Source organism: Schistocerca serialis, chromosome 11 (assembly GCF_023864345.2).
Source record: "Schistocerca serialis cubense isolate TAMUIC-IGC-003099 chromosome 11, iqSchSeri2.2, whole genome shotgun sequence".
Classification (NCBI taxonomy): domain Eukaryota; kingdom Metazoa; phylum Arthropoda; class Insecta; order Orthoptera; family Acrididae; genus Schistocerca; species Schistocerca serialis.
The window spans coordinates 57,310,075-57,333,803 of record NC_064648.1 but is presented as its reverse complement, the minus strand read 5'-3'; the positions used below and the strand labels follow the sequence as shown (position 1 = coordinate 57,333,803).

General features: G+C 41.2%; 1 protein-coding gene across 1 annotated transcript in view; it reads left to right on the top strand.

Annotated features, from left to right (window-relative positions):
* LOC126426891 (ankyrin repeat domain-containing protein 23-like) overlaps positions 1–17,329 on the top strand; it is a 40,307-nt gene extending 22,978 nt beyond the window's left edge. Inside the window, exons 3-4 of the mRNA XM_050088980.1 lie at positions 8,333–8,470; positions 16,782–17,329. Of these exons, the coding sequence (XP_049944937.1) occupies positions 8,333–8,470; positions 16,782–17,274 (631 nt within the window). The 3' untranslated portion in view covers positions 17,275–17,329. The remainder of the gene's footprint in view (positions 1–8,332; positions 8,471–16,781) is intronic.
* Positions 17,330–23,729: the final 6,400 nt, after the last annotated feature.

Sequence of the window (23,729 nt, the reverse complement as noted above, 5' to 3'; positions counted from 1 at the left end):
TACGCTGCCCCGTTAGTGTCCAGGTCAACCCTTCGCCTCTGCAGTTGCGTACAGCAGTGGGCTGCAATCGGCACTGTATGTGGGAATGGCTCACTGTGATGTGGGTTGTTCATTGTGAAAGTATGTACAGGTACATGGCACTGGTGTACTGTACACTGTGATTGGTGTCAGTTGTAATCGTGGTATTAATTTACCTGTCAATCTGTTCTAGGCATTTGACATGGTATTCAAAAATGAGGAAATGGTTGACATGATGTTACTGTACAGAGAATGCCACAAATGTGGCACATCTCCACAAGTATTGTCAGAAGGCTTTGTGTGACAGGGCAGTTCTGTCCACGAATGTGGTTCTGCAGCAGGGGCCTCACACGTGAAGCAACAGATGGAGTTGTTGTAGTGATCCCTGCAATAAAGCCTCGTGCAAGTATTCATCAAATGGTGACGGGTGGGAATTCCTCGAATGAAAGCGTGACATCTACTCTGGACAGGCATAGATACCACCCGTATCATGTGGCAGTACATAGTCCTCCATAACGACTACGTTCAAAATCACCAGGAATAGTGTCAGTGCAGAGTTGCCACAAGCTGTGGAAATCAGGGAATTTCAAAAATGTCAGGGAATAAGGGAAATTTGAAAAAAAATAAACACAGGAAATATCTTGTTTTGGTCCCAGTAGATGAAATGGTTTGTTTACTGAGGTGCCAAGCAGTCACTGGCGGGGGGCGGCTGAGTATGTGCGCCACTTCCTTCCCTCGTTCTTTCTGCTTCTCCCTTTCCCACCTGTCCCCTCACTTGCAGTCAGTGCTGCCACCACTTCTTTCCATTAGCCTAGTAGCTGCCAACAAGAGGCAGGGAGGTGTGAGGAGTGGTTTGTTTGGCTCTGATTCTCAAGAGACTGTAGACACAGCGACTGGCGATAGCAGTGGTGTGTGCATGACTTCTTAATGTAAGGTTGTGTGTGTGTGTGTGTGTGTGTGTGTGTGTGTGTGTGTGTGTGTGTGTGTGTGTGTGTGTTTGGTTTTCAGACAAAGGCCATGGCCGAAAATATAGTTGAGTGTGTGATTGGTCTTTTTTACACACCTGTCTGCAGCTCAGTATGGGTTGATCACCGTGGACTCACTTCATCAGCATGGTTTCTGTGACACGTAAATAACTGACCACATGGGTGGACTTTCACGACAGGCCAAAATCGCAGGCCGTTGCTGGAGGTATCTCAAGGGATCGGGCCTGCCAATATAAACCGTGAAGAACTCGAATTTTTCATTGTTTTAGTTTCAGTTAATTTTTTTTAATTTTGACTGGTAAGAATTTATTCTCTAGCGAAGAATACTACTGGAGAACAATACTGCAGCAATAAAACATAAACGAGAGGGGAAAAAGTAAATCTTTAGTTGTGAAGGAAATGCTCCATTTACAACAAGAAATCATGTTGCATGCACAAGTATCTGCAAACAGCAAAAATGTATCAAAGACCTTCGTAACAATAAACTCCTTTCTGTAAGTGTGGCATCACAACTGCCTACATCAGGTTCATTTGAGCAGTTGTCAGCGGGCGGATGTGCAGTTGACTTGCATATGAGCAATAGCTTCTCCCTCTTCTGGCTACTTGAAGTGCGGCTGTTAGCTCTATCGGCAGTAGCAGCAAGCAGCAAAATGCTAATGAGAGAATTTTTTCTTACGTTCCATAGCTGCCAGCGTCACGCATTGTGCAGAGTTACCTGAGTTGTAGTGGGGAGGGGTTAGCCTCCACGTGACCCGTATTTGCGTTTAGTGATATTGCTGTATAATCTTCTTTTACAGCTCCCAAGTCAAATGAAAATAAAACGTTTTTCTGTGGCCGGGAGCTATCAAGCGAATTAAAATACATTAACATAATTATGGAAGGCAAAAATATTAGTTTCAGTCTTCTGGATTTTATTTTATTTCAAAGATTTTAGCAGTCGAGCATTAATCACTTTGCAGAACAATGAACTTACCGTCTTCCGTTTGCTAAAGAAATTTGGCTTTATTAATCACTCCCACTGAGGCAATCAATTTATTTGAACCAAAGTGTTTCATGCCACAGTATTGGCTAGTTTCAATTGTTCACTGAATTTAAAGTCCACGTTCTCATGTTGTGACATATATGGTACTATGCCATTATAAAGAACTATACATGAGATGGTACAGTACTGCTATTCGAAAAAAAATTTACATCCCAAAAACCACACTGAAAAGGTTAATATCACGTGGGACCTACTTCATTTTGAATGTTGACAAATCAATGTGCACTTCAGGCCGGATTAGGAGTTTCAGTATAATTTACAAAATTCCGATGCTTTTGGAATATCCTCTGATGTCATGTTTCTTTTATGGTGTAATGTAAGATCTCTTTATGCTTTATATATACATACATACATACGTGCGGGCTTCCTAAATCATTGCAGCTGCACACGCGCATTAATGCCTGTTTTTGGGCGCGCTCTGGCAACTGCTAAATCGAACCTACTTCTAACAATCTCGGGATAGTTTTGTGAATGGTGGTTTGAGAGGCGTTACTTTCAAAGTAAATTTCTCTTTATGGAAGATGAATTATGTTACGTGTGGGAAAGTGGGATGAATTTCTTCAATCAGAGCATTTGACTCTCGTTTAGAACTGAATACTTTCAGGCCCAACCATGTAGAATAATTTGTGTCTCAGGAGACCAGACACATCATTATTCCAAATTAGTGGCACATTTGTGTGAAATACCTTAAGTATAACACACGCAAGAAAGATCAATACTACATGTGAAAGCTTAGATTCTCTTGTAGCTTATTAATCTTAAAGTCAATATTATATGAGAAAGCTTGGCTTGTTGACACACTACGTATATTAATGTAAACTGTTAACTTTTCCTCCTCGTGTAGTCACGCTACGTAAGTGATCTCACTATTGGCTTACTACAGGGTGTGCCCTATTCTCTGAATATCTATCATCGGCTGCCGAGATCATGTTGCATGAGATATGATTGGCTTACATAAGGGCATCGCAATCTCGATTTCAAAGCTCTGGAAAGTAACGTGCTGTGTTCGGTGCAATTTGAATTTATACTAATATGAAAATATGCAGCGTATTTGTTTCCAAAACCTGATGGAAGACCTACCCTTCAATTGCATCAAATAATGTGGTGTCAACATGATGGATGCCCTGTGCGTAATGCCACAGTGGGACAGTAGGAGCTAAACTAACCACCCCACATCGATGAATTGGACAGAGCAATCGTATCGAGGGATTTCCAGGAGGATCGCCATACCTCACGCCCATGGACATTTTTCTCTGGGGAAATGTCAAAGATGCGGTGTACCAGCAGGTCCCAAGAACAAGTACGAACACTACAGCCTATATTCGTGCTGCATGCTCTGCAATAGCATCACAAACACTGATAGCCACGAGTGGATCAGTGACGGAGTGGGCACAGCTGTGTTGCCAAGGATATAGTGACAGCAGTCACTAAAGATGTTCAGTGACACGTCCTGTACATGGCATGTACCATTGTGTAATTGATAAACTACGTACAAATAGCATGTATCCCTCTGTGTGACCCTTTGACAGCCATTAATTTTGTTTACCCTGGTCAGTGGATACCAGTATTTTCTTACAGTTATGTGCACTGTAGTAGTATGAAGCACATACGAGTAAACCATGCCCTTGTTTATCTTGTGTGTTTCCTAGGCCATGTACTAACAGTGTACATAGCGATACGTAAATACAGCTATGTTGTATCATAGTACTTAAATCACATCGCGATTTCGAGCAACATGTGGGTTTCTCTTATATTGTGAAAAGTGCAATAATGTCATGTTCCGCTTATTTCAAGTGTCAAATTCATGTACCAATTTCTCAATGTAATTGATTCATTGCGGTGAAATCAATGCCATTACTGTCTGCCCCTGATAACTCAGTGGTCAGCGCAACGGAATGTCATACCTAATGGCTCGGGTTTGATTCCCGGATGGGTCGGGAATTTCCTCCTCTCAGGGACTGGGTGTTCTGTTGTCCTTATCATTATTTCATCCCCATCCACATGCAAGTCACCAAAGTGGCATCAGCTCGAAAGACTTGCACCAGACGAACTGTCTACCCGATGAGAGGCCCTAGCCACATGGCATTTATATTTTAATGCCATAACTACTACTTTCTGTTGAAACCAATATTTCCGCACAGTTTAGAATGTCCCATAGTTTTTACTTTCTTGAGCCCCTGCTGTACATTCATACCCGTGAAAGCTGTTAGTCAGTATCTGTTGGTGGTTCCACAGATAATGGCGGTGAAAAGTTTAGGTGGTACGCCACGTATCAATCAAATTCTGTAAGTCAACAACATTTAGACAGTTTACTTACGTACTTCGGCACATTTAGGTACTTCGTTATATATAAACAACAAATAAGTATGCATAATATGAAGTTAACACAAAATCATTTGACTTAGGTTTCTTTCTGTATACCTTGATCAAGTGAAATTTTTGTCTTAAGACGTAAAAATGTTGTTAGTAATAATTTAGAGTCAACAGCTTTTCCAGTTATATATGTTTTTAACAGTAATTTTAAGTTATTTTCAACACGTGAAAACCCTCATGAGGCCATTTTTAGCACTGTAGTACAGCTTCCCATCTATTTATATGTGTGAAGTGCCTATTATACAGAGGTAGTATGTCATAAGGTTTTATTGATGGAAAAATGCTGGGTAAAAACCAAGTTTCATGACCTCAGAACCTATGCAATGGCCCTAAAACCCTTGCCATGTGTTCATTACATCAGTTAAAACTATATGTGTACTTCAGATGGGATATCACACATACTTTGAGTGGATATAGACACTAAATATGAACTCTTAGATATCATAACGGATAATGATATCCAAAAAGTTTCAAAGTTACTGAAAAATGTCATCTTAAGAAGACATGGCGAAGGTGCTGTCATGAATAGAAATTACTGTCCCCACAATTGGTGCTTTCCCTACACAAAAATCTTGGTCCTTTGTAGCTTTCCCAGGAACTGCCCATGAACAAATTGTGCTTTCATAAGCCACCTAAGGTCCAGCGTGAGCCACACCTGATGCAAAATAACCAGATGATTTTCTCAGTTTGCCTGGGCTGGAAGGAGTGTGTGGTGTTTAAATTTTGACGCTGTACTGAAGGATAGCAACAGTATGACATGTCTTCTGTCTGGTATACAAATGGCCTTCAGGCTAAGGGCTATCCGAAACACTACATGCCTTGTCTCTGTCACCAGCGGAACATGAGTTATGACCCCCTGAAAATCCATATTTTGGGGCACAGCATTTGGAGCATAATGGTACCTTGAAGTGTGATCCATGGGATGACTAAAACACAGCGTCCTAAAAGCGTTAAGTTGCTTGCTCAGAAGTGTGATGTCAGTCAGTGTAATCACCAACTGGTGTTCCTTATGCTCTTGCCACTGAATGCATTTGCTGCAGTACAGACTTTACTTTGTGTAATTGTCTTTCATTTCCTTGGTATGTCTATGGCGTATGCCAGCAATTTCTGTAGCCAATTTATTCTACTATGTACAAGGAGTACAGGGGAATGTGGCATAATTTTATATATAATTTTATTTATAATCAAATAAAAATAGTTGTTTCTTGTAATATGACAACAGATGATCCTCCTATGTAATTTAACATGGTGATTAATATTTGAAACGGAAACACGTCACAACTATTTCTTTTCAAGAAATCTTGTTACTCATTATTACATGTAAATATAGTTCAGATTGCCACTCAGCTTGCAGACATTAGCTTCTAAATCTCATAGGAAAAAGACACAGACAGCTGATGTTACAATTACTTCCTTCAAAATTTTTAGATAACATTATTGGGAGACATCAGTATATCAGTTAAGCAAAATTTGTAAAAATGTCTCGTCGACACAATCACTTATTAAAGATATGACCGTTTTCCACCTCTAGAAGTAGGCCATTTTCAGATAATGCTCTGTAGAGGTAAAAATTAAAAATTCTCATTTACACAGGGAAGTCAGTAAACATCAAAAAGTGTGTGCATTGAAACAATGTATCGTGGGGCTGCCAGTGAAGACACTTAGAACAGCTGTGCTCACCTCAGCTGTGTAACTGCTGCCAATGGCTGAGGTTAAACAGCATCAGTGTTAGCCAGTGGGAGGCAATTTGTCTCCTATGTTAAGATCTGAATATCCATTTTTTAAAATGTATAAAATTGTAACTGTAAATGGCCAAAACAGGGGTTTGTATAATCTACAGATTTCGTATGTCTTAAAAACAGTTCTGATACATTAAATAATAAGCCAATATGATAGGTTAAAATGTAACCCAGAACACCGCCTCGAGGCAATAGTTAGCATTGCGAAGATGCTGTTTGCATAGCAACTGCCATAAAGTCATCACTTATGTACAGGGCTACTCAGAAAGAGGCAACAGATTTCACATGTATTGCTTCCATAATACAAAAGACACACAGCTGCAGCATTCCTGGAAATAGAAATCAACTTTTAATGCACTGAATGAATGTGAGCACCATGTGATACACAAAAAATATCAGCTGGCCGTGGTGGCCGAGCAGTTCTAGCAGCTTCAATCCGGAAACGCGAAACTGCTATGGTCGCAAGTTCAAATTCTGCCTGGGGCATGGATGTGTGTGATGTCCTTAGGTTAGTTAAGTTTAAGTGGTTCTAAGTTCAAGGGACTGATGACCTCAGATGTTAGGTCCCATAGTGCTCAGTGCCATTTGAACAAAAATATCAAAGCAGGGCTCATTTCCTGCCACACACAAAGCAGCTGGTCTCTTGTTATAGAATTTGCAGATTCAACAGTGCGATGTTGCAGACTTTGAAGAGTGTCAGGCATGGGGGAGGTAGAAGTTTAATGTTTTACGTAGCCCCACAGATAAGTGACAACGTGTGAGGTCTGAGATGCTGGATTGGAAGAGAAGGACCGGAAGATGAACGTCATTGCCGGTGGCCCCCTAAGTCTCCAGGCCGATGGGCCATTATGAATATGTGAGATAACTTAATAGCAGTTGCTATGGAAACAGTGTCTTTGTATTGCAAACAATCGCCTCAAAATGAGGTTCTGGGTTACAGTTTAACCTCTTAGATAGGCTTATTATTAGTTTTATAAAACTATTTTTAAAATACACGATATCCGTAGGGTGTAGGAAGCCCTATTTTGGTTAAATTGTTGTTTATTTTTAAAAATAGATGTTCATAGCTTTACATGTGAATTTCTTCCCACTGATGTCACGCGCCCTCTTCCATGAAATTTAACCCATGGCTTCTCAGCCATCAGCAGCAGTTTCACAGCTGAGGTGAGCATAGCTCTTCAAAGCTTGGCACTGGCAGCCCCGTGGCTAACGATACGCCATTGCAAAGCACACTCTTTTTAGTGTTCAGTGATTTCCCTGTGTAAATGAAAATTTTTAAATTTTATCTCTACACATCATTGTTTGAAAATAGTCAAACACTAAAGGCAGGAACCAGTCACATCTTCAATAAATAAATGTACAGTTGAGGTGCTGTTCAGTAATTTTACTCCCTTTGTGCAATCATTCCTGGAGCTATCACAGAAATCAATTAGCTTGTGTAGGTGTTTTTCCTTCAAAAACATGTAAATATGTTTACACTGAATACAGTGAATAATTCGAACTTTTAATTCTGATTCCGTGGCTGCCTCTTACAAGATGTCGGTAACATATTTACGTTGTCCTCATTACTGATCTTCCTCGTACTCATTCGGCATTGTAGTCTGATGTTTAGTATGGGCCTACTGAGTCAAGTGTGTTGTTTCCTCATGTCTATCAACACTATTTAGTGGACAAAATTTAAATGTTATGATGACTTTTTAATGACTAAAAGTTTCCTCTGGCTTAGCTCCATTCTCTCGTGTCTTATCTGAAATACCTTCCCTGCAAAGTTAAGTATCTGCTGTCTTAATGTTTGTTATGTGTGCCTGTTATAGTTCAGTCTTTGATAAATGAGCTAGTTTGAGTATTGCTTTAGTGACGTATTTGCAGTGTCCTGTTCAATAATCCTGTCAGTCCAGGGATACTGGGCCCTTACATTTACCTTTGGTTTGTTCTTTCTGAACAATTTTTTGTTTGGTACACTTAGCTGCTGTTATGGTGGAACTTGGGAAAACCAGTGTGTAAACTGACAAAATGGTGGGCTGTTGAACTCAGGCTCCCTACCAGTGTCACAGACAACGTGTGTCGTGTTGCCACTGCCCAGCTGCAGTAAGCGGCCTTCTGCCCCCCCCCCTCCCCGCCCCCCCACAATACCCTGTGCGCCCACCCGCTGACGCAGTGCCTCTTGTTTTCAGCGTGCCGGCCACTGCAGACTGCAGGCCCACCAGCACCAGCCACAGCACTCAGCCGCTCAGCGACTGCGACCGCACTCCCACCGCAGCTGCCCGCCATACTCCCCCGCCACCTGACGACTCGGCCGTCTCCCGCCTGCGGTGAGTACCATCACTGCCAATGCACGACTTGTACATTCACAGTAACTCTCAGTGCCGCGTCAACCAAATGTTACACTGAAAGGCTCTAATTTAAATTTTTTAAATTTTCGATGTAGCTGAGCTTGGAGCTATAAGGAAAAATTACTTCTTCATTTAATTGGTGTGTTTAATGCGGCTGGGGCTCTTGATGGTGTTGACGTACCTTAAAAATTAGTCCTAAAAGAAGTTGGTGAGAAGACAAGGTTTCAGTGCACTGACATTCAACGAAACTTACATGTCACGTGAATGTATTCTCACAAGAAACCTCTTTTAAGTGCGAGGTCACAGACTGCCTTTCACTCATTTGAAAGTGTTAACATTTCTGATGGAAAAAATTTTAACTGCTAATGACTCACCATCTTCATCAGGAGGGTGACAGAAAAATGTTTCCGTGAGGTTCAGAGATCAACCTCCTATACGACACACTTATTACACTTAACAGAATAGACATCGTCGACACCCGAGAAATGTTCAGGGCAGACCATTAACTTGAACCATGAGCACAAATGATAAAAGGTCACAAAGGCAAACTGTTCAGAACATTCAGCTAAGCATCCACTCTTTTAAATGATACACGTGTAATGGTATGATAACAACTGATGGAATTTGATGGCACGCAAACGAATGCAAAACAGTCTGTCATGGAGTTTATCATGAAACTCGCCATCCTTGAAGGTGTACATGGAGATAGTGCGATAGTACATTTTATAGGCATAGAACAAACATACATCTAGAGGCTGAATTTTCCAGTGATACAAATTGTTGTATCACACACCTTTAAGGAGGGATAATTTGCTCTAAAGGAGTGTGGTTTTTATATGCAGACCAGGAATTGAGCAAAAGACATTTTAACAAGCTGTTGGTCAGAAGCAGTGCTCATACTATAGCTGTAGTTCTCTTATGCCGCTCTTGCTTGCTTTCACATAACTATTCCCTGTTATTGGAAATAAGCGACCGACGGTACGGTCATAGACAGTTGGCTGTATAACAAAAATTTGTCTGACAGTGAATTGAAAGGTTTAAAAGATGTATTCATTGGGACTAGACTGACACTGCAGTTCCCTCTTAACTTGAATGTGCTCAATGTACCAGACTAGTACCTGCACGGGCATAGGACGACCAACAGTGTGACTATTCAGCATGCCATTTGAAACTGATCAGAGAAGAATGCAGCAAGACGTTATGGAATAGTGTGTCCCAACTTTCAAGTGGGAAAGTGGGTGCAATGCATATGTTGTAACTTAAACGGCATGTGAAATGTATGAATTGACTTAAGAAAATTCATTGCTCCCACCTGTACAGAGATTCAAGGATTCCATAACTCAAATTATCTAGAATGGTCAGCCATCGATATGAGCAATGTGTGTATCTACTTGCAGTGGGTCCCACGGCTTCCTATTGTTGTTATCCAATTTGGTTATTGTGTTAGTGAAGCAAGGGTTCCATTGTTCTGGCCAGTAAAACTGTCAGTGTTAAGTTCTTTGTGTTCCACTGCCCAGAACCCCATCAGATTCCCTTATTGATTTAGTTCTTTTCTCCTAGTTCAGTATACTGAAACACCTGTTCATTTTCATATATTGGTATGTTTGTTGCATATATCGCGAATCTCAGCTGCCATTGATGGAAACACAATCTGCCTGTGTGCCATGCCCACCTGCATAGCCCAATAAATGTGCGAACATTCGATACATATAAACTTCTTACGTGGTGAACAGCCTGTTCACTCGCTCCACAGAATCGCTGTGGGCTACTGGTAAAATAGCGACACCAGAACAACCACCCTGACTCCACAGGAGTGAAGCCCAGCTTACACACTAATAGTGAATGTTACTCATGCTACTACTGGATTTTACACTAAAATTATTGATGAGGCTAAGATTATTGAGAGTAACGACAAGCTCCATTGGAATCACAGTAGCAGTACATGGCAAGGGTTTAACAAGATGTGAGTGGCCAGTTGTTCTTCGTAGGCTTGTGGATGCAGCTCTCAGTGCAGAGACGTCGGGCTGTGTCCTACTCATGTCTGGTGCCGCATGCGAACTTCCACGAGAAAATATCATCATTTGGAGCTAGCATCATGGTGTTTCAGTGAAATATCAGCAAACCCAGTGAGCAACTGTGAGCAGCGTATTCCCCAGTAACTGACAAAACAGTTCTCAGCCGATATGTTATACTACTGCTGGCTGCTATTAATTGCTGTTCCAGTAACTGTCTGGAATTTGTGCTGTTACCCAGTGACAGTCATGGTACAACCAATGCCTAACCAACACCTGACAGCTTCATGGATTGGACTGTTCCCTGGACAGCATATATATGCCACGAGCCGATTTCCTTCCTTCTTCTTGCTCAAGTCTCCAAACTTTTTAAGAAGAATGATGAAATGCTCGTTCGGACATGCATGCATGTCTCAAGGAGCAGGTATTGCGACAGCTACATCTGTTATGAACGAAATAATTGATCAACAGAGGCACTGCCTCATTGTTTTATCTCCCCACATCAGTCAATGGCTTTCAATCAAAGCGTCCTCCCCAGTACAGAAATTGATGTGTGTATGAGTACAGTTAGTGATGCATGAATGATGACATTTTGGAAGTTTGGGTCTGGCCATGAGTTGTGCATGTATAGCAAAAGTGGTTAAGGCGAGCACTCACGTAAAGCGGGAAATCTGGGGTCGAGTCCAGGTCTGGCATGAATTGTCACTGCCAACATTCTCTTATGGACTTGAAGGCTGTCGTACTCACATCTGCAAAAGCATTTCACGCATTTCATAATGGCTGCAGCCGCTGCAGTGCATTTTTCTTTGGATATGCACAAATTCACAAACGAACATTTTGTTGGTCTTCGTAACAACACAGCCACTGCAATACTGTCAATGATAATACACTGATGTGATAAAAAGTCATGGGAGACTTCCTGAATTGTGGTGGACCTAGACATGGCAGGGAATCAGCAAGTTGTCAGAAGTACCCTGCAGAAATAGAGCCGTGCTGCTGCTACAGCCCTTTATAATTGCGAAAGTGTTACCACTGACCTCTCGATTATGTCCCATAAATAGTGCACAAGATTCATGTCAGGTGATCTGGGTGGCCAAATCATCCGCTTGAGTTTCCCAGAATGTTCTTCAAACCAGTTGCAAATACTTGTTGCCCAGTGACATGGTGCAATGCCAGTCACAAACATCCCATCATTGTTTGGGCAAATGAAGTGTGTATGAATTGCTTCAGATGGCCTCCCCTAAGTACCCGAACATATCGATTCCCAGGCAATGTTTGGCTCAGTTCAACCAGAGGACCAGTGCATTCTATATAAACACAGCCCTCACCACTATAGAGCCAGCACCAGCTTGCATCATGCCTCATTGACAACCTGTGTCCATGGCTTTGTGGGATATGCGCCTCACTCAAACCCTACCGTCAGTTCTTACCGACTGAACTCTGGACTAATCTGACCAGCCCACAGTTTTCCGGTCATCTAGTGTCCAGCTGATACAGCCACGAACCTCAGAGAGGCAATGCAGGCGATGTTGCGCTGTTGGCAAAGGCACTCACGTCGGTCTTGTTACCAAGGCCCATTAGGGCCAAATTTTGCCACACTGTCCTAATATATGTGTTCTTCATAATGTCCCACATTGATTTCTGTGGTTATTTCACACAGTGTTGGTTGTCAGTTAGCACTGACGACTCTATGCAAATGCCACAGCACTCGGTCATTAAGTGAAGGCAGTAGGTCACTGTGTTCTCAGTGATGAGAGGCCGTGCCTGAAATTTGGTATTTTTGGCACACTCTTGACACTGTGGATGTTGGAATGGTTCGAAAATGGAATTTCCCATGCATCTAGCTTAGTTGCATGATGAAATGAAAATATATCATTAATTTCTCCAAAAAATATTGATATACTGTTGGAAAATGTGACACTGATATATATCATTGTATCGATATCAAAACAGCAATATCAACTGCTGATATTTCAGTTTTATAGTATATTTTTTCACAATTTTCCAAAAATATTTGAAGTATTTTTTTAAATTGTAGTAGGACATAATTTTACTTCCACTGTGTGAAGGGGTCCTACTACATTTTGAGCTTTCATCATTTCCGATCTTTCTGTTTGACACTGTAAAGCATGTATATGTGGCACAGAACAATTTCGATTGCACTGGGGGTGGTGGTTTGAATGGAGTAACAAGACTGATAAGAAACAGAACACCAGTGGCGTTAAAACACAATTTTTGTGGCAACTAGTGTGCTATTTCTTTGAATCGATATTCTTTAAAAACAGTTGCTGAAAATCAACAACAAAAATGTAAATGTCGAGAATGGTAGTTGCAGTGGGCGCAGACATGTGAGGGGAAATGCTGACATAATTGGTGGCCAGCACTACCAACAGTAACTGCAAATGTTTAGATTCACCATGCAATTTTGACACTACAGCTGCTAGGTCGCTGGCATTTGCGGAAATGAAAGAACAGGGAAGGCGACATGAAGTGTATCAGACAAATCCTATATATGCGACAAAACCAAACGATTGACCCATCAGATGCCTTTCATTGTGCCACTTGCGTGGAGTTACCACTTTTAACGAAGTGTTTATCGGCATGCGTGAACATCCAACATTTCGTTTCAATTCTTGCTCTAAAGGAGATGGGCGGGTTGCTACCTTGTTGATGTACAGAATATGTAATAATAAATAGATACTTCTACAGCTCGAAAACCAGCAGTATATTTACAACGTGTAGCCGATATTTTTATAGACAGGAGAGCCCCAATATTTTGTCCACCGATAGACACGTATGTTTCAATATATCAAGAGTCGATATAAACATTTTAATAAATACTCATGTATTGGATACTCCATATTCTTAAAAATATCAACAATCCTAGTCTAGCTCTGACTGCCATTCTGCAATCAAAGTCTGCTTATTCCCGTCGTGCAGCCATTAAGGCGACGGCAATGTTTGCATGTGAGTCACTTGAGTAAAAGTGACAGCCCGACCAATGCACAGCCCTTTTATACCTTGAGTGCACGATACTACCACCATTTGTGTATGTAGACATCGGTATCCCACGACTTTCGTCAGCTCCGTGTAATACTTAACCTGTCTTTGCTTGAAGGCACACAAGTGCTTGTTAATGGTGAAACATATACTGTCAGGTCGAAATTATAAACTACTTGCCATTATAAACAGAGGCAATGAACTTTAAGTAAGTGAAACGTTTTGTTCAAAGTAACTGATGACTTTTCACCCACAAACTACATACTTTTGTGAACAAAATGCGGTTTTAAATTTAAGTATGTACTCAAGTTGTGGACCATCCACCTCAAGCCACATGTGGAATTGCTGTTTGAGAAATAGATGAACAGAAGGAGATGTGTTGGATGATATGCAGTTGCATTGTATGGCGGTTCGATGGCTCATATCATCTGACATAGTTGCAGTTCACTACAGACTGCATATCTCAGTGCTCTCCATAGAGAGTAATAGAGGAGTGAAACCAGGGTAGCTTGCCTGCTGATGTGCTGCAGCATTCCATCCTGCCCAGAAGTCAGGAAACTTATTTGGTGGTTGCTTTACAGCAGGAGAAGAGTCTGGGCAATGGTCGTGTTCAAACCACATACACTGTCAGTTATCCAGTGGTACTTCATCTGGAAGAATGGGCAGAATGTTTGTAAGAACATGTCCATATATACTTACATTTAACCTCCCCCCTTTGATGAAGTAAGGTCCCACAATGTAATTTCCTATCATACCACACCATACATTCGCAATTCAAGGTCGTTAGTATTGTACCTGACCAAGCCAGCATGGATTTTTAGTGTCATGTGCAGGCACTGCAGATCAGATAGATATAATTGTATGCTATGTTCAAAATAATGTCTTCGACTGTTTCTGATGTACTGACAGACAGTAGGGATGACATTTATGTGAATGTGGAGTGCGAATGACACTCGTCTCCCACATTCCTATCGGTACGTCTCATGCTACTGTTTGAACTGACAAGCATCGTAGCTGGAACAGCGTCTTCAAGTGCTCTGTCAGCCACAGTCTTCGTCCTTGTCCTCTGTGTGCTGATGCTGGAGCTCTCTGATCGCACCAGTGACCTAATTATTCGTGCAAGGCTCTGGTGCAATGGACAATGATGGAAAGAAGACATTCCTGTTTCAACAGAATTTCTTTGACATCCTTGATATAAAATTAGCATGTCTGACTTCTCATTGCTGTACATACCTGCATTCGAAGAATACTGAAGCACAAGAGACTCGCATATAGACTTGGCAGTTCGTGCTAATTCTACAGTGCAGTCAAGTAAACAGTTGAAAGGTCACTTACATTGGTGCAGCCTTGCCTGACTATCTTTTGTTCATGATGCAGTGTTGTCAGTCAGTGGAGTGAGTGAGTGAACGAGCCAGTGAGTGCCCACTCTGCCTACTCACCTACGTCATGAGATGCTTCTGTGCGCTCTTTCAAAGTGCTGTACCACAGCGCATGTTTTAAATCAGCAGTGACCCAGTGTGGAGACACATCCTGGCAGTGTTTACTGCTATGTAAATGAGTTGACACTATCATAATGCAGCAGACAACTGCCCACTCCTGAAATGCAATGTTATGGAGTAAATTACATTAACATGGGAACAGGAATCAAAAGTCAGGGCTCCCATATATGTTACAAATATAAAACCGAATGCCTGTTCCACTGAATATGTGTTTGTCTACAACTTCCTCCAAAATTGGCATATATATTCCGTCTGATAAGATATTAAACAAAAAACACTGCAAGTGTACTGGAGAATTTAAGGCTTTCCTTTCATGGGATGTGTTGAAACGCGACAATTCTTGTGCTCAAAAGTGATGTAAAACTTGTTGTGCGTGTTCTACAACTCATTTGCATGACTTATTTGTCATGTTGGTAAACATATCTCAAAAGTATGTGTACACCAGGCATATAGGATATTTAGTGTGTTGTCAGATGTTAACAGGGTTATTGGTGTGTTAGTAGTAGTGGTGATTATTTGTTTAAGGTAAAAGCGGTTAGTGCATTTGTATTACATGTTGTTACAAGAATGGAATGAAATGCATCAAGGTTTTAGAAATATTACATACTGCTTTTGGTGAGTCTACCATCAGTAAAACTAGTCTTTACGACTGATACACATGTTTCGAAGATGATGATTATGAAAAGGTTCATAAAAGAAGACGAAATACGTTTCACGATATGATGTTTGAGCTAACAATCAATCGTCTGTGACAATATTCCAGATGGCCAACAACGGTCAAAAGTGAATGTCATGTTTCTCACAGTGTTCTTAGATTTCAACAGTTTAGTGCACCATGACTTCCTGTCACAAGGTGAAATGGTCAGCAAGCAGTGCAACTTTAAAACTCATCGCCACTGGCCTGAAGAAAAAAAAAACCTTCAAATTTGTTGTGGAACAAACATCTCTGCATTGTGATAATGCACATGCTTACAATTTGTTGCGTGTTCTTGCATGTTTGGCTACAAACCATACTGTAGTCATGCCCTTGGCACCACGATCATCCCGTATGAAATTTTGTTCCGAAAAATTAAGACAAACCTTAAAGGCCTGTCTTTTTCATACACAGATCATATTCGAAACACATCCCTGAGAGATAAGGGTTATCTCATAGACAATTCCAGAATTTTTCAGTAACTGGTACAAACACTGGAATAAATGTATAACATGTAATGGGAAATGTTTTGATGAAGACATTGATGTAGACTAATACATAAACCCAGTAATAGATCCAATATTCACTGCTTTCGCTTTCAATAATGTTGTCAGTGTTGGCACCTACGTTTTGTTGACAGGCGATGACGTATTTCACTACTTAGAAATGTGATTAGTTACTTGTGTTTTCTTCATAAGTATCAGAAGGGATTGCTGCCAACAGAAGGTAGTGTTAGAGTTGTATTCGTGTGGAGGTCAACCATTGGTTACCAACAGGATTCACAGGTCAAAGGAGGTGACTCTTTGGAGTGAATTAGGAGAAAGTTACAGCTCATTTAGTAATGAGATGGAGTGAACCAATTTTTAATGGGAAGTGGCTGCAGATTTGTATTGTGGGCTACTGGTAAGTATCTGTCAGCAATACGCTGATAGATCTGTATTGTAGAGGGGAGATTTCTAGATTTGTAACTTGTCGTTAAGCAGAAGTGTATACACGACTGGTCACAGTTTTACATCTGTGATGGTTTTTTCATTTGGTGTCTGAGTGTTTGTAGCAGAGTGTAAGAGTGTTGATGTTTTGTGCAGGTTGCTTTCTGAAGCAGAGAGAGGCAGGAGGCTGATAGAAGCAGCCAAGGAGGGGGCGGTAGAGCAGCTGTGCAGGTTGCTGGCGGCAGGAGCGGACGTGGGGGTGAGGGACAGAGCGTGGTACAGCCGGACTGCCCTGCACTGGGCAGCAGTCTGGGGCCATGTGGGGGCAGCCAGCTGCCTCATAGGGGCCAGCGCGGAGGTCGACGCCAGGGGCAGCAGGCAGACGACACCCCTACACTTCGCTGCAGCAAATGGCCACACGGCTTTGGTGCAGGTGCTGCTGGATGCATCTGCTGACCCAAATGGCAGAGATGACTTGGGGCTCACGCCACTACACTTGGCGGCAAGGTGGGGCCAGACAGGGGTGGCGGTTGAACTGCTGCAGGCGGGAGCTGACAGTGTGGCCAGGGATGGCGGGGGGAGGACCCCTCTGGACCTCGCCATGCAGAACAATGAGCAGCAGCTGGTGGAAATGCTGCAACAACGCTGATGTACAGCATTAAACACCACATAATTAGTTTTACCATATGTCTTAGTCATAAATAAAGAACACAGAAAAATGATCTTTTGTTCACTCATTTATACCTAACATTTCGTGCTGCATATCACTACTCCGGTAACACATGACAACTGCAACAATCAGAGATAGCTGTAAACTAACATGAGGAACCATTATTTTGAGGATTAAGTCTGTAAAATACTTCACGATAGATTTTTCAAAATGTCAACAACTGAAAAACACTCCATTATTAATAAACATCACCTCTCTGTCTCACCGTATACAACATAATCAAGTTACTTACAAGGATACAGACAGTACCTATCATGACTGCCTGCATTTTGAAATGTGAACACCCAATCTCTCTGAAGACACTAATGGCACAATAGTGTTGATTGTCTAGCACATCATGCAGTTGCATTAACGTCTGTTGTTCGAACCAGTCGCCGACATTGCCTGATAACTGGCAGCATGCATGGTGCTATGTTGCACCAGTGTAAACTGCACGATACTCGAACTACTGTCATACAAAACTGTGTGCCTGACTGAGACTTGAACTCAGGATCTTTGCCTTTTGTGGGCAGGCGCTCTACCAACAGAGCTACCCAGGCGTGACTGATGCCTCGTCCTCAAAGCTTCACTTCTGCCAGTACTTCTGGTAGAGCACTTGCCCGTGAAAGGTAAAGATCCCGAGTTCAAGTCTTAGTCCGGCACACAGTTTTAATTTGCCAGGAAGTTTCATATAAGTGCACACTCTGCTGCAGAGTGGAAATCTCATTCTACTGTCATACAAGTTGTTCAGTTAGAATGTATCTTCAGTTGCGATCTCATGCTGAGTGTACTTCTGTATCTGTAGTATGCAAATACTTGTCTTTAATCACAATCTCACATTTGTAGCAGCACTTCTACCACACACTTAACAATAATGTACACGGAATGTGTCACAGATCAGGGTGATTCGTACAGATGACATTATCATCAAAATTAAAAGAAATAAAATTCTCGACTTTGACCCACAAGTGAAGTAATTCCAACTGGTGTGAACCTAGTAAGCGACTTATTGTTAGGTTAGTTAATTGAACTATAGATGTCTGTGTCAATGTAATTTGCATTGAGTGTCAAACTCGCATAATTTTTTAGAATTTTTGAGTAATATGTCATTCTGTGTCAAAGCAGGTGACCATCTCTGCAGACAGGCCATCAGGCACTACCCGGAATTCGGTTTTCTCTGTGCACTCTTGACACTGTGGACTTGGAATAGTGAATTCCCTAATGATTCCCGAAATGGAATGTCACATGCATCTGGGTACAATTACTATTCTGTGTTGAAACTAGTATTGTTGTCATGGCCCTAATCACATCAAACATAAATTTCTTGAGTACAAGGAATAGCTTCACCAAACAGCTGCCCTTTCATACCCTGTGTGTGTGTGATACTATTGTCATTTTATATATGCATATTTCTAGTCCATTACTTTCCTCACTTCGGTGTATAGTGTTTAATAAAAATGATGGAACAACCAGTGGGTATGTGAAAAACAAAACACACTATGACAAAGTTTTACTAGATGTTGCCTTTGACGGCAGTACTACATGATTGGTAGTTACAGGGAAGGAAGAGATATGTGTCCTGTGTGCAGAGAAGAGGTTCTTTTAAAGCATCAAGTGATGTGAAAGACTCATAAAGTGTTGAAGTTGGAAATGAACTGTCTGAATTGAGCATGTGTGGTTGCTTTTACTATCAACAACAATTTTGTAAATTTTACATTTTAATGTGACACTGCAGTTAATGGAACAGTGCAGAATACACCAGCGGTGATGAACGAGAAGCCGTTTCCCATGCAGGCAGCTGCAGGAGATTCACCATGCGGCATGACGATGAGTCAGCCGTGGGGCCGTGAGACAGACTGGCAGCCCATGGCCTCTGTGATTGGGTGCCGCCAGTACTCAGGTGAGAGATCTGGAACTTTCCTTCAGTAAGTATCGGTCATCAGTGCACCTGTGGCATGGTAAGTGGTCATATGTATAACTGCTACATGATGAAATAAACAACTTATACTCAAAACTTCACACCACAATAGAAATAGAAACTGACAACACACTAAGTTTTCTGAATTTCGCCATATGAAAAAAAAGTCCACATGACTTCACAATATTTGGGAAACTGACAACTATGAGCATCACCATTCATGATGTGTCTAATCACAAGCAAGCAAGCAAGCAAGCAAGCAAGCAAGAGAGCTTCAGATTCATGCTCCACGGGTTGAACAGAACATCCATAAGCAAACAGCATCAGACACAGGAGCTAGACACAATAAAAAATGTAGAAGAGGAAAATGGTTGCAAGCCCCCTGTGATAGAGAAATCACACATTTGTAGAGCGCGCGCACGCGCACACACAGACAGAGAGAGAGGAAACAAAATTCAAATTCGTTTACAACAAATGAATGCCAACAGAATTAGAAAACACAAGAACATTGTAAGAACAAAATTACACGAAGTACATGAGTGTGTGTGTGTGTGTGCAGTGCCCTCATAAAGTGAAAAGAGACTGTCACAATAGAAGCTGAGTAATAACAAATATGTACGCAAAATATTTTGACACACCAAAATCACGTCATTTAGGAATCAAGACATGTTAAGTTGCTGATAAACATCACATTTCCAGCATTTGGTTGGCACATTACAAGCTATCAGTCCAGGACACCATACAGATGGTCTTGCAAAAAGTGTATAATGTAAAAATCACAGAAGAATAAAAATTTTCTTTAGATGTCACTTTCTTAGATTAATTGAAACATAAATATGTTCACTTTTTACAGTTTCCAATAACAAAATCCCACTGAGATGGTACAGAGGTGCCGAACAATATTTGGGTACCAAGAAACAAGTGTTTTTGCATAAAAGGCAGACCAATTTCCAAAAAATTAATGTATCTTCACCGTTTACTGTAAAAGTTATTTTCCACAGTTGCAATTTCGGCTTTGGGCACAGAAAAATATTTCATCCAAGCACAGATCACAGTGAACTCCTGACATATACGCGTTGATTTTTAGTAACTTATGTTGAACAGTTTCACCAATTTAAATGTTAACTGTTTCACTGCATTCATTATTAAATTCATTATAATGGCTTCTCTGAATTTATTTCAAATGGGTTAGCTATCCTTACTCTCAAATTACACAGATTGTCTACTTGCTTCTCAATAGGAATCCATAGTGCTACATTACAAGAACTGCTTAAGTGACTACATCGAGAGACCCATGAAGAACAAGGAGGAAATGCGGTGCTTCAACCCATTAAGACTATACAGGAAATAGTTGACTGTAGGAGTCTTGGGTGGGAAGTAATGACCAGTGGTGGAGAATGGTGTGTACAATTTTTTTTAGTCATGGCTAAATTTAGGAAAATGTTCACAGACTGGGTACCAATTGGGGGTCAGCACGTAAGAAAACGTTGGAACGAAGCTAAGGATTAAATATTTGTACAAAGAATGGGTGTGAAAAATTAAGATGGATACAACCCAGGACAACCAGAAATCTAGGAAGAACCCGGAAATTTGTTCATCCGGTAGAAAACAGTGAAAACCCAGGAATTTTTCATTGTTTTAGTTTTCTGTTAAATTTTTGTTATTTTGACTGGTAAGAATTGATTCTCTAGCAAAGAATGCTGCTGTATCCTGGCACTGTAGAATGATACTGCAGCAATGAAACATAAATGAAAAAAAAATCTTTAGTTGCAATGAAATAATGCCATTTATAACAAGAAAACACTGTGCTCCCACAAGTCTGCAAACAGCCACTGACAAGTGGCCTTAGGGCGAAGACTATGTAATACTTAGTAACAATAAACTCCTTTCTATGAGCATGATGTCACAACCGCTTACATCAGGTTCACTTGAGCAGTTGCTAGCGGGCTCATCCGCATGCGCAGTTCACTTGCATATGAGGAATACCTTCTCCTGCTTCCGATTACTTTAAGTGTGGCTGTTAACTGTATTGGCAGTAGTAGCAAGCAGCCAAATGCTACTGAGAGTTTTTTCTCGGGCCCCTAGCTGCCAGATTTGTGCATGTGCAGAGTTGAGTTGTAGTGGGGAGGGGGGTAGTCTACACATGACCCATGTTTGCGTTCAGTGATTTTGCTGTTTCCTCTTCGTTTACAGCTCCCACGTCAAATGAAAACAAAATGTATTTCTTTGGCTGAGAACTATCAAGAGAATTAAAATAATTTCACATAATTATGGAAGGCAAAAACATATTAGTTTGTTTCCTGGATTTTATTTCATTTCAGAATTTTTAGCAGTCAAGCACTATTCACCGTGCAGAACAATGACTTGGCATTATGCCATAATGAAGAATCAACATGAGATTAGTACTGTACTGCTACTCCAAGAAAACTTACGTTCCAAAAACCACACTGAAAAGCTTAATGTCAGGTGGGACATATTTCATTGTGAATGTGGACAAACCGAAGTGCACTTTAGGCCGAATTATGCACTTTAGTACAGTTTAAGGAATTCCGATGCTTATGGAGTATCCTCTGATGTCATCTTTCTTTTATGGCGTAATGTAAGAGCTCTTTATGCTTTATACATACAAACATGCGAGCTTCCTACATCAGTGCACCTGCACACACGCAATTACGCCTGTTTTCTGGTGCTCTCTGGCAACTGCTAAACCGAACCTATTTCTGACAGTCTCGGGATAATTTTGTGAATGAATGGTGATTTGAAAAGCGTTGCTTTCAAAGTAAATTTCCTTTTATGGAAGATGCATAATGTTACATGTGAAAAACTGGGATGAATTTCTTAAATCACAGAGCGTTTGATTCTCGTTTATAACTGAACACGTTGAGGACCAACCACATAGAATAATTTCGAGCCCAGAAGACCATACACTTACATCATTATTTCATATTTACTGGCACATTGATGTGGCGTACCTTAAGTATGACACACGCAAAAAAGATCAATATTACATGTGAAAACTTAGATTCTCTTGTAGCTTATTAATCTTAGAGACCAATAGTATATGAGAAAGCTTGGCTTTTCTTGTTGCTACTCTACGTATATTAATGTAAACCATTAACTTTTCCTCTTTGTGTATTCGCACTACGTAAGTTATCTTGCTCTTGGCTTATTACAGCACGTGTCCTATGCACTGAATATCTGCTGCCATGAGCTGGAGAGGTAACTTGGCATAAGATATGATTGGCTTCCAATAGGGTCTCGCAATCTCGATTTCAAAGCTCTGGAAAGAAACGTGGTGTGTTCGGTGCCATTCGAATTTATACTTTTGTAATACTAAAATATGCAATGTGTATGTTGCTGGTATCAAAAGTCTTTCCAAAACTTCTCTCCTTTTCTTTCATCAACCGCCATTTCAAAACCTCTCCCCCATTCCATTTTTTCCCAGGAAGGTCTTCGCCAGTGTATAAAAAGTTAACCGCTCAAAGGATTGATGGGCTTTACAGTTCCGACGGAAAATCTACGGAAAACCTTGTCACTTAGCACGGGAAAGGTGTATTTTCGCCTGGGGTAAAAAGTATATTTCTTAAACGGCTGTCTCTCTCTCTCTCTCTCTCTCTCTCTCTCTCTCTCTCTCTCTCTCTCTCTCCCCCCCCCTCCAGTACTACACGGCTCTCGCTAGCCTGGCCGTTCTCACGCTGTGCATCCATCTGGCGCGTCGTCCGACGAGTCTGCCTTGTCACCCTACCTACTCGCCAGCCTCCCGTAATAGCAACAGCTTATGATATGATACTTCTTTGGGGTACTCTGGAAATTACAGTTACATCTACACGGATACTCTGCAAATGACATTTAAAGGCCTGGCAGAGGTTTCATCGAACCACCTTCACAATTCTCTATCATTCCAATCTTGTATAGCGCACGCAAAGAACGAATACATGTATCTTTCCTTATGAGCTCTGACTTCCTTTATTTTATGATGGTAATCGTTTCTCGCTACTTAGGTCGGTGTCAACAAAATACTTTAGCATTCGGAGGAGAAAGTCAGTGATTGGAATTTCGTGAGAAGATTCCGTCGCCGCGGAATTCACCTTTGTTGTAATGATGTCCAGCCCAAATCCTCTGTCATTTCTGTGACACTCTCTCCCTCATTTCGCGATGAATCTAAACGTGCTGCCCTTCTTTGAAGTTTTTCGATGTACTCTCGCAATCCTATCTGGTAAGGATCCCACACCACGCAGCAGTATTCTAAAAGAGAACGGACAGGTGTAGTGTACACAGTCTCCTTAGTAGTTCTGTTACATTTTCTAAGTGTCCTGTCAATAAAACGCAGTCTCTGGTTAGCCTTCCCCACAACATTTTCTGTGTGTTCCTTCAAATCTAAGTTGTTCATAACTGTAATTCCTAGGTATTTAGTTAAATTTATGGGCTTTAGATGTGGCTGATTTATTGTGTAACGTAAGTTTAACGGATTCCTTAT